Genomic DNA, 11,289 nt, shown 5'->3' on the forward strand with positions numbered 1-11,289 from the left:
ATAGCACAGGGAATGATGGGAAATGTAGTTCATCATACAACAAAACATATGAAATGAAATACACAACATCTCCTCCCCTCTTACAATCAATGTTCCTGAGAGAAATAATATAATGAAATGAATATTGCTGTTTCAGATGCATACACTCATTTGCATATTTTTCTTTTGCTAACGTGCACATTAAATTTCATTTCAATGAACTAGGTTGAACTTTTAACTAACAATGTACATTAACTTCCAATTCAAAAGTTCTCTTTTTTTTCTAATCTGGGAATAAGGGTGGACTACCTCAAACCCTAGCTTTACCCTAGGGGATTATTCTGCCCCACAACAAAGGTTAAGCCCCTAACCTGGTCATAAATCCAGACATTGAGGTGGTTGCCATTCCCTTACTGCATTTTTAACAGGTGAGAGGGCTCGGTGAGGGGACTGTGCTGATGTATCAGGAATCAGAACAGCATGAGCGGATTCAGCAACATTTGTAGTAGGTACAGGTGGAAGAACATCACTCAGTGAATCATTTGGACAAACAGCATCAGACAGTTCTGTGGATGTTGTAGCTCCCTGAAGCAGCTGGTCAGTATGTCTTCTCAAGACAGTGTCATCTGCTGTTTTGACTCTGTATGACACAGGACCTGTTTGGGATAGCACCGTCGCAGGGATCCATTTGGGACCGTTGCCATAGTTCCGTGCCAACACCAGTGCACCTGGTGTGAACACTCTGTGTTTGACTTTTAGTGCCCGTCTTTGAATCTGCTTCTTTTGCTGAGGCAGAACAGTGTTTCTTACCTGTGCTGGTTTAAGTAGGTCAAAGTTTATTCTCAGTTCTCTGTTGAGCATCAAATGAGCTGGTGACACTTTTGTAGCTGCATGTAGAGTACTCCGATAACTCACCGATAACTTCATGGTTTGCACAAAGTGTTCTGCCAGACCATTTGTTGAGGGATGGTATGTGTTTTTTGCCTGCAGAAATGTAGCCATCTCCTGAGATATAAATTGGGGACCATTATCTGAGACAAGCTGCAATGGTGGTCCAAACCGGCTAAACATTTCTCCAAACCTCTCAACTGTTTTCTCAGAAGTGATGGATCTCATAATGGCAACCTCGGGCCATTTACTGTGTGCATCAATGAAAAGGAGCAACATTCTGTCCTCCACAGGGCCCGCAAAATCAACATGGATGCAATGCCATGACTTTTCAGGGAAATCCCATGGGTGCAGCGAAGCGGGCTGTGGTGTGTTGCATATTCGCTGACAAGCAGGGCAAGTTCTTGCCTTTTCCTAAATTTGTCCATCAACACCTGGCCACCAGAAATAGCTCCTTGCTATCTCTTTCATGCAAACAACGCCACAGTGTCCTGTGTGTAGCTGTTTCAAGACTGGCTTACGTAATGCCGGCGGGATAATGACTCTCCTCCCCCACAGCAAACAACCAGACTGCACCATGAGTTCATGTCGTCGTAAAAGGTAAGACCTTAAATTGGGATCATCACTTTTACTTTTGCCTGACAGGACAATGTCCATGACTATGGACAGCACTGGGTCATTACATGTCACTGGAGTATGTTCTATCTGTTTGAAGTAGAAAATTTCAGTGGCCTGCTTGTCTGTCTTGCTGTCAGGCAGGGGCAGCCTGGAAAGGCCATCTGCATTGCAGTGCAGTTCTGATTTGCGGTACTTGATGTCGTAAGTGTGCGCAGATAACAACAAAGCCCACCTCTGCATCCTGCAAGCAGCGAGTGATGGTATGCCAGTGTATGGACCAAAAATTGAAGTGAGTGGGCAGTGATCAGTTACTAGGGTAAACTTCCTCCCAAAGATATACTGGTGGATCTTTCACACACCAATGCTCAATGCCTCTCTCTCTATCTGAGCATAGTTTGTTTCTGTCTTGCCCAGTGATCTGGAGGCAAATGCAGTTGGTCTCTCTTGTCCATCTGGCATGATGTGGGATAGCATGGCTCCCACACTGTATGGTGAAGCGTCGCAAGCCAGTTGTAATGGTATAGAGGGATCAAAGTGTGTAAAGGCTTTGGACTTCAGCATCATGCATTTTGCTTTTTGAAACGCCTCCTGACATTTAGGGGTCCACCTCCAATTTTGTTCTTGACACAATAACCTGTGCAGCGATTTCAACAGTGATGTGATATTTGGAATGAACCGGCCATAGTAGTTGAGCAACTCTAAAAAGGTTTGCAGCTGGCTGACGTTCTGGGGTGCTGGGGTATCCACAATGGCTTTAACTTTTGGATGGGGAATTAGGCAAGCCCGAGGCACAAATCACATGCCCAAGGTATTCTACAGACAATTTAAAGAATTCGAATTATTCTTTGCATACTCTCAGTCCGTATTCCTTCAACTTCTTGAAATATATATATATATATATATATATATATATATATATATATATATATATATATATATAAAGACATTTGATACTACTGGGAAGGGATGCCCTTACAAAAATCGAGAGTTCGTGGCAAATTTGCCACAAACTTGCCAAAAATTTACCACAGACTTTTAATATGCAAATGAGCTTTGCGGCAAACTTGTGGCAAATTGTCCATTGTTGCCAAAGGTTTGCCAGAGATTCACCACTACCAGCGAAGAGCTGCAAACTTCTGGCAAACATTTGCAGTTAATCAAAAGCTCATTTGCATGTGAAAATAACAAGCTGCAAATTTGCTAGTTTTGATTTTTTTTTAAAGGGTTGAGAAGGGAGAAAAATCTTTTCATTTGCCATGAACTTTTGATTTTTGTATTGGATTTCAGTTGGACTAACATGTTAACATGAAATTTAAAAAAGACAAAGTATTGCATTAATTCAACAGAAATCAGACTTTTAAAGTGCATGTAAACACTCATTGATGTTACTCCTAGAAGAAATGGGACTTTGTGACATCGACCAGGTTTGCCCACATTGCCACTATTTGAGACAATGGAAGAACCAGCCCATTGCTGGCAGTTCCCATGTTGGCAACCTACAGCTTTCTGCTGACATTTATTACACTGGTGCATCCTTCTTCCAAATAAAAATGTTATTTGAAGAAAAAAGATCTGTTGAATTCATTAACAGGGTTGGAGTATACTTTCAACTAAATAAATTTTTGTCTTTGGATTTTAAGTATTCAGGGCAATGCATGTCAAGATGTTTGAGTACAGGGTATTCAGAAGGCATGCCAGCATATACCTTGAACCAGCCATAATTCATAAGTGGAAGGAGGAGCAGAATGATGTCCAGCAGTACTTAAGTCAGGGAGACAAGGTGGTAGTAATATGATAGCGGACTCACCAGGTAATGCTTAAATTTGCATGCACTGTGTCAAGTTATACTATTTCTGAATTGCAACATGGTAATGACCTTTTAAATCATGATTATTGTGTATTAAAATGTTAGGCCATTCAGCAAAGTATGAGAGCTACACCTTAATGCTTCTTTTTTATGTAATGCACTTCTTGTATTGCATGTATTGCACTTTAATGTATCAATAAAGCTCTTTTAAAGCGACCTTGAGCTTGGGAAAGGCGCTAATTAAATAAAACTTCATCATCAATGTCATTATTGACATTCAGCTTGTGCAGGTGAGTGAAAACATCAATCACACCATGCCAGTTCACCAGCACATGTTAGTGAATTGCAGGTAGAACATGTAATGTAGTGCTTCTCAATGTTTTTGTCTTGTTTCAGATCCAGTTTATTTAATTTTTCTTTTGTGTAAAACAAAGAGTTTAGACAACAATTTGCAATATATTTTCCTTTACAGCAGTATATTGTGTATTGTATATACTTTATTCTTACTGGACTTGTTCTGCTTTTTAAACTAGAACAGTTAGGTTGGTGGTAACTACCATATGAAGAAGGAGGGATTGAAACGCAGCCAAGAACCTCTGAAATCTCGTGGTGTGACATTGAACTGTATTGTGACAGAGTGTCATTCACAGATTCAGACATTTTCCAATGGACGTAACATAACTCAGTTCTATTATGTCTGGCATCTGAAGAAAGGTAACCTTTACATTTTTTTATAATTACCTTACCTTGTTCACATAAGAACACAAATGTTTTTTGTTTTTTTTCCTTGAGTTTTGCATTGCCTCCAAGTAGGATTTCTCTTAGGGCCCCATATGCTCAGAAACGGCTCTGCTGATGATGCTCCTTTTTTCCCTGACCCCATTGCGTACATGGAGGAGTTGCACAACATTAATGTCTCTGAGACCCTCCCTGCCCAGTAAGAATGACCTCGCATAGAGGAAGCCATTGCTTAACATTGGTCAAATCCAGTGTAACTGCCAATAGAGAAGGCCATTGTGGTTCAACTGTAATTCGACAATGTAGATTTAAGGGGGATAACGGGATTGGAGCACGTTGCGGCTGACGGGCATGGATGCTGGAACGCCCTTCCCCTTACAGAGCAGAGCAGAGCCGCACCTCGCGCCCCAGAAAACAATGAGCGGACCCCACCCACATCCTGGACCATCCCTTTGGACACACCCCATCCTACACAACACCCCCTTTCACCGTGAGGATGCCACACACCCCTTTAGTTTGAACACCATTCCCCATGGACACTATTTTCCCTTTTTAGACAATTTTGTTTATTATTATATGCAATAAACGTCTCTCTGAGGCCTGAAGCCACAACCACTGTGTCTTGTTTCTTGCTCACCCTGCAACAGTGGTGGAGAATACTGGTACTTTTGTGGGCAGAGTTGGGCCAACATTGATGTTATTTGCCCTCTCGTTCGCCAGTTAAGTAAGACTTAGAATCCACAGGGATGGCCTCCCAACAGCCGAAAAGGTAAGTGGCTCTTAATAAGCATTTACCCTACGGTTGGTTGAGGCTGTCATGTTTTACCCATGTTTTCTCTGTCTCCGCCTGGGTGCAAGCAAGGGGGTGAGCTGGCCCGGAGAGGTATCCCCCTACATGCCCACTCCGACCGTAGGGCCTGGTTGAGGAAGTAGCATTCCAGTGTTGGCGGCCAAATAGTGTGTGTACCTCCAGCTCCGGACTCGGTATTGGAATAGGGGCATGGGAGGAGGTGCTGACGGGGCGAAGCTTGGGTGAGGGGAATGTGGAGGAATGACCCACCCCTCCCTCACATCATCATCGCCCCACCTCTTAGGGCCATCCTCCAGCCAGGCTCACAATGGGAGTGGGGTGGAGACAAGGAGAGGCACAACTTTATGAGCCTCATATTGGCAGTGGATGATGAGGTACACTTGATGTGATTGGAACCAAACTGCACTGCAAAATTCCAGGTTTTCAGTCTCCAATACTGAACTTTTAACTAAAGTTTAGCACTATATTACATTGAGTGAAAAGTTTTCATTCATATTATACATTTTAAAAACTATCGGACAACTAATCAGCCTGTTTTCCCACCTTATTTATCATATTGGCAAACCCCACCATCAGTTGACCAGTTGGTAAGTGCAGCTGGGTGACGCCTCCCCGGTGAGACAGCGTGGGATTTGTGCTGTACCCCACAGTGTAAAGGGAGAGACTTAGCCATAGTACATACTCTATGAATTGTATTAAAGATAATTAGCACCTTCCAACCAGCATACATGATATTAGAGGTTCGTTCAGTCCAAAACTATAATAGTCTTTGAGAGCCACTTCTCCCCAATCCAGACAAAACAGTTCAGTGTATTACTCAATGGAAGGTTTCTCTTGCAGGGTCAGTGTTAAAAGTTCTATTGGGTTTAAAGTAGGTCTAGCATTCTGTAACAATGGGTCTGGCAAGCAGTGGATTTAGAACACAAGTGCAGAATGTTTACTATTAACCAAAATAAATAAATAAATAATAATAAAAAACAGAAATCACCAAACACCAGAAAAATCAAACACTGCTAGACAAAGACTGGGAGAACACCACACCTTAAAATACACAAGAACTAACAGGGTAACAAGACACGCCTAGAAACAATTAACGGAGACACAAAGAACAAAGACACAACTAGAGCAATACACAAGAACTTCACAAAAGTCACACATTTAGCGACGCCTAGTGGCCGCTAGAGGAACTTACCATACCTTACAGTTTTATGTTAGTTTATGTTCTCGATCAGAGATCATACACAAATAATGGACCAATCAGCTGTGAGCAATAAGGTCACTCCACCCCCATTGCTGTATCTTTCACTCCAATTTAAAGCACACTTAAATAAATAAATAAATAAAATAAATCAAGAAAATAGCTAGTAAGATGGATTAACACATTGCCTGTCAATAATGAATTATTTTAAAATATTAAAAGCTTAATCACTCTGCAATATAGATATATCAATGTAAATATCACCCAAACCACCTCTTTCATGGATTTTCTGGCAGAGCCATGAACTTATTTCACATGATGTTCAATGAACGCACATTGCCGCACAAACATGTCTTATACCATCTTCTCATGTTCCAAGTGCTCAATTTTTAATTACGTGATAGTATATTAATAGCATTAAAACGTCATTCATGTTCGTGCTTATTAACTAATCTTAAACTCGGGATCAAAGTTTTGTGTTGACAGAGAAAATTGATAACCAGCGTCTTGACACTGTTTAATCCTAATGAAACCTGAGTTTTACACTCGTTCAGAAATACATGCTGTACATACATATGTTTTAATGTAATTATGAAGCATTTATAGTATACAAAATTAGTAAATTCTACATTTGTAAATTAGTGAAATATTGGGTATTGATGATAAAACAATTATTGGGGGGAAATGTGCAAATTGTGACTGTTGAACTGTGATTTAATATGTTGGGTAAATTAGACCTGGTAAGTGCTGCGGTATAACATCTAAATCAAGATGGTTAAGCATGAGGACTTGCTGAACTTGACTAGGCTACTGTTGTTGAATGACATTGTAAGCATAAAAAAGCACTTTAACGGTTTGGAATGAAATGAATTTGGTTGCATATTAATTTGTGAAGTATGCATCTGAGAGAGGATTTTTACTAAAAATGTCTGTGTTTTTGCTCTCTTTTTTCTGGTTTATATACAATAAATAAAAGAGAACAAAATGAAAAAGAGAACAAAAAAATACTGAAAACAGAATGACCTTTGGAGAATCATCGTTCTCTAAAAGTGTTTAATTTTTACCCATTTTGTTATTGCTTACTGTTTATATGGTCATCTATGCTTATTTTTCAAGCTGGACAATTATTTTGCCAGTTTTTATTAATATCCTTCCTCTTCCTCCTCATCGTCTTCCTCATCACCACCATCAACGTCATCGTCCATCTCCATCTCAACACCATCCATTGTTTTCTGCAGCTGTTGCTTGATGCAATTCAGTTCCTTCAGTCCATCCTGCAGCTTCTTGCAAACCTCTCTGATCTTGGTCGCAAACCCTGTCTTGGCCCCCTTCTGTAACTCCAGTGATCCCTTAGCCAGAAAGAAGACGTCCAGGGCCAAGAAAAGTCCTGACATGATGCCTGTGGTGACGCTTATGACCTGGGCAGCTTTGGCTGCACCTCCCGCTACACTGAGGACCTGGACCGTGTTGATGAGATTTTCAGTGTTGACGAGGAGAGCTTTCCCAGCCCGGCCACCCTCTTTTAACACGTGTTTCACGTTCTGGTTAAGAGCCCTTTTGGAGATGCTGTCCATGTACCGCTCAAAGTTCCACTCTTCCAGAGTCTCCATACCGGCCTAGAGTGGACAGAAAGAGGAGACATTAATTGGAAATGTGAAGAAGATAATGGTTTGTTCAAATAAGGGGGTCAGATTTTGGCTGGTTAGCATGGCAAGTAAGCCCTTGCTGGTAGTAACTACACTGTTATGCAGACAAAGAGCATCATTCTCCATTGACAATGACAAGTAGCATGCACTCTGATTAAATATTGTTTTGTAAGCAGAGTATAAATCCCAAATATTTCCTTACAATCCTAAAATATCAAATTTTTTAGTATCCAATTTTTGGGAGGAGCTCTTAAAAGCATTAAATGCTCTTATGTTTTCCCCTATTTGCTGCTACACAACAGCAAAAGTCAAATAACATAGAATCCAGATGTCAGAATGCTGACACTAAAATATAAGAGAAAAAAAACGGACAGAGAGAGTAGGATCCAAAGGAGAATGGGAGGGGTAAACCATTGTGGGCAGACAGGTGATCGAGACGTGGCGGGCCACACAGGGGATCGAGGCCTTTAGGGGCCTTGTTTTAGCCCCATGAAGACTGAATGGCTGGATCATTCTGTCACAATTTTTACAAAGAACCCAAACTGGGAAAACAAACCGAAATCCCAAGATCAAAAATAGATCACAAAAAATCGACCTGACTGACAGCTTAGCAAAATGGGCTGAATTGGTTCACGACTAAATTCTGAATCTTTTGGGCGGCTCACACATGCACTGACTCATTTTGAGCGAATTCTCACTCAGTCAAACAGTAATTTGATACTTAAGAACACATCAAACAAAAAGAGCGCTGGATAAAGTGAAATATTTACCAACAATCCATCGAAAAAAGCAGCAAATTAATCTTATCAATTGCCAGCGATGACTGTTTTAACCTTCTTTCGTTTTCTGAGTGTATCAGGGCCTTAAAATAAAAGTTCATCCAAAAATGGGCAGGGAGGAGAAAGGAAAAAAAGGGAAGGATAAAGGGAAAAAAGAATAAATAATTCCTATTTTCATAACAGCCCAGTAGGTGGTAATATGCACAAAGAATGCAAATCGCCCAAAACTCTCATGAGTGTGCCTAGGAGGGCTGTTTGAAAGTAGATTTATAGTAAAAAAAGGACTTAAATATTGATCTGTTTCTCACCCACACCTATCATATCGCTTCTAAAGATATGTATTTAACCACTGTAGTCATTTGGATTACTTTTATTTTTGGGTGAACTATTATTTAATATTTTAAATGTGTGTATATAAAACACAGTCAAAAACTATGTGCCACCCTGACAATATATCTAGACCAATTGTGGACACCCCACTTAAAAAGTTCTGGAGCCATCAGGATTGTCAGGATATCCACCACACAATCACACCACTTCTCACATTGTTCCTAGGCACCTGGCTACTGTTAAGAATAAAGTTACAGTCAAACATGTAGCGTAGTGGTGTTCATATGGAAGACACAATTTCGATTCCCATTTGTGTTGTCAACCAATCCCACCCCCACCCATAATATTCTGTTACCTCTCTACAGTCTCTACAGTCCTTACCTGGAGAAAGTCCAGGCATTCTTTAATATCTTTAATTTCATTCTGGTAGTCTTGGATCATCTTCTCCACCTTCTTCCTGTCTGTGTTGGAGTGCACAGTGTCTGTGATATTTGCGGACACAGATGCCACTCCACCTGCAGTTGCAACACCAGTGCCCATTGCCGTTACAATAAGAGATGTCCCAAAGGTAAAGGGCGCCATCACCAGGCCAGTGATGGTGGTGATACTTCCGGCTACGCTGGCCACCCCGCCTCCAACACTAGCAGTTACTGTTTTCTTGTGGAAGTTGTCTGCCGCATCGGCTAATGCTAATAAATCAAGTATCCGCTGCTGTAACGACACCTCCCGCTGGTTGAGCAGATGAACGAAGAGTTTGGCAGCCATGAAGACCCTGTTAACTGCTGCTTCTATTGCTCTGAGAGTGTGCAATAGACAGAAAGTGTTATTTTACTTTGCACAATTTCTCATTGTCTGCTGCTATGCTTTGGTATGGTACTGTTTTTGGCATACTTACACTAAGTTAAATTGAAATTCAAATGAGTAAAAGAGGGTAATAAGATATCCTGTATGACAGTGGTTCTCAACTGGAGGTTTGCAGGTCTGTTCTGATAGAGTTGTGGACTTATCAACTTTTAACCTTCCTCTGCTGTTCGGTCATTTTTGACCAAAATCACTTTTTCCGATGTTATAAAAATGGTTTCTTTTATCTGAGCAGTACAAGACTTGGGTGTTTTTTTTTTTTGTTTTGTTTTTTTCTCCACTTGACATCTGGACACACACACAAAAATGGGACTTGATTCGATAAGTCTAAGTGATCATAAAAAAGTGACACTTTTACTGTTCATGGTCTTAATTGACCGACCACAGGGAATGAACGGGAAAGACTAAAAAACAGAGCATTTTTTTTATTTGTCATATACAGTATATGGGGGCCTGGGTAGCTCAGCAAGCAAAGACGCTGATTACCACCCCTGGAGTCGTGAGTTAGAATCCAGGGTGTGCTGAGTGACTCCAGTCAGGCTTCCTAAGAAACCAATTGGCTTGGTTGCTAGGGTGGGTAAAGTCACATGGGTTACCTTCCTCGTGGTCGTTATAAGGTGGTACTCGCTCTCGGTGGGGCACGTGGTGAGTTATGCGTGGATGCCACGGTGAATAGCGTGAGCCTCTACACACGCTAGGTCTCAGCGATAACGCGCTCAGCAAGCCACATGGTAAGATCCACTGGCTGACTGTCTCAGAAGTGGAGGCAACAGAGATTCGTCCTCTGCCACCCGGATTGAGGCGAGTCACTGCCAAATTGGGCATGCCAAAGTGCCCAAAATCAGCCAGTTAAGAACCACTGCTTTATTATAGTATACAATGGTTACACTTGGAGAAATGTCTTTTATCTGAGAAAATTTGATTAAAAAAAAAAAAAGGAAAACAATCTCACTTTTCTCCATCTTTCTCATTAAACTGTGTTGACTCATTCCATTCTCCCCAACCTAAGAAATAAAACAGAAAGCCATCACAGAAGGCACAGACAGCGGTCAAACATATTTAAGAACAGGACTAGATCTTAAAAAATACCTTCCACAGTTCTCCACCAAGCCAGCAAACCATCTTCATCCTGTGAATATAAGACGTAACTCAGTTTTGACGGCACTGGAATTATTTGCATCTAAAATGTGGCAATCACTAGCAATTCAGGGCATAATGCAGGATTTAACATACATCCTCACTCTCTGGAGGGTTGCCTTCACTGGACACCAGAACTTCTGTCATGTCTGATGTTTGAATTTCAGAGCTGCCCTGCAATAAAAACATACACAGAAATTAGACTGAATTAGAGACAGACTCCCACAGTAGCATACAGAGAAAAGACAAAGACATGTTATTTGAGTACTAGGGGTGGGATGTACCTCAATTTTTTTTATTTTTTTTTTATTCAGGGAGTTATGAAGTCCATGCATCTAAATATTTCAACAATGCCATAGCAAATCTTTGATGCAGCCTTGTGCCACAGGTAATCACAGATTTTTTTCATCAATGTTTGCAACCTAGTCTCATAGAATGAACGTTACTATATCTACATTTTTGCAAACTGTGTTTTACGTACCTGGTGAAATTAACAC

General features: G+C 40.9%; 1 protein-coding gene across 1 annotated transcript; it reads right to left on the minus strand.

Moving 5' to 3' along the window:
- Positions 1 to 7,181: 7,181 nt before the first annotated feature.
- On the minus strand, positions 7,182 to 10,939 carry LOC127449964 (apolipoprotein L3-like). The gene is made up of 5 exons (XM_051713624.1): positions 10,889 to 10,939; positions 10,745 to 10,784; positions 10,608 to 10,659; positions 9,176 to 9,590; positions 7,182 to 7,655 (listed from the first exon to the last, which is right to left on the minus strand). Exons 1-5 carry the CDS (start codon positions 10,937 to 10,939, stop codon positions 7,182 to 7,184), a joined length of 1,032 nt encoding a protein of 343 aa, XP_051569584.1.
- Between the last annotated feature and the right edge of the window lie 350 nt (positions 10,940 to 11,289).

The sequence above is a fragment of the Myxocyprinus asiaticus genome, chromosome 2, assembly GCF_019703515.2.
Source record: "Myxocyprinus asiaticus isolate MX2 ecotype Aquarium Trade chromosome 2, UBuf_Myxa_2, whole genome shotgun sequence".
NCBI classification, from domain to species: Eukaryota; Metazoa; Chordata; class Actinopteri; order Cypriniformes; family Catostomidae; genus Myxocyprinus; species Myxocyprinus asiaticus.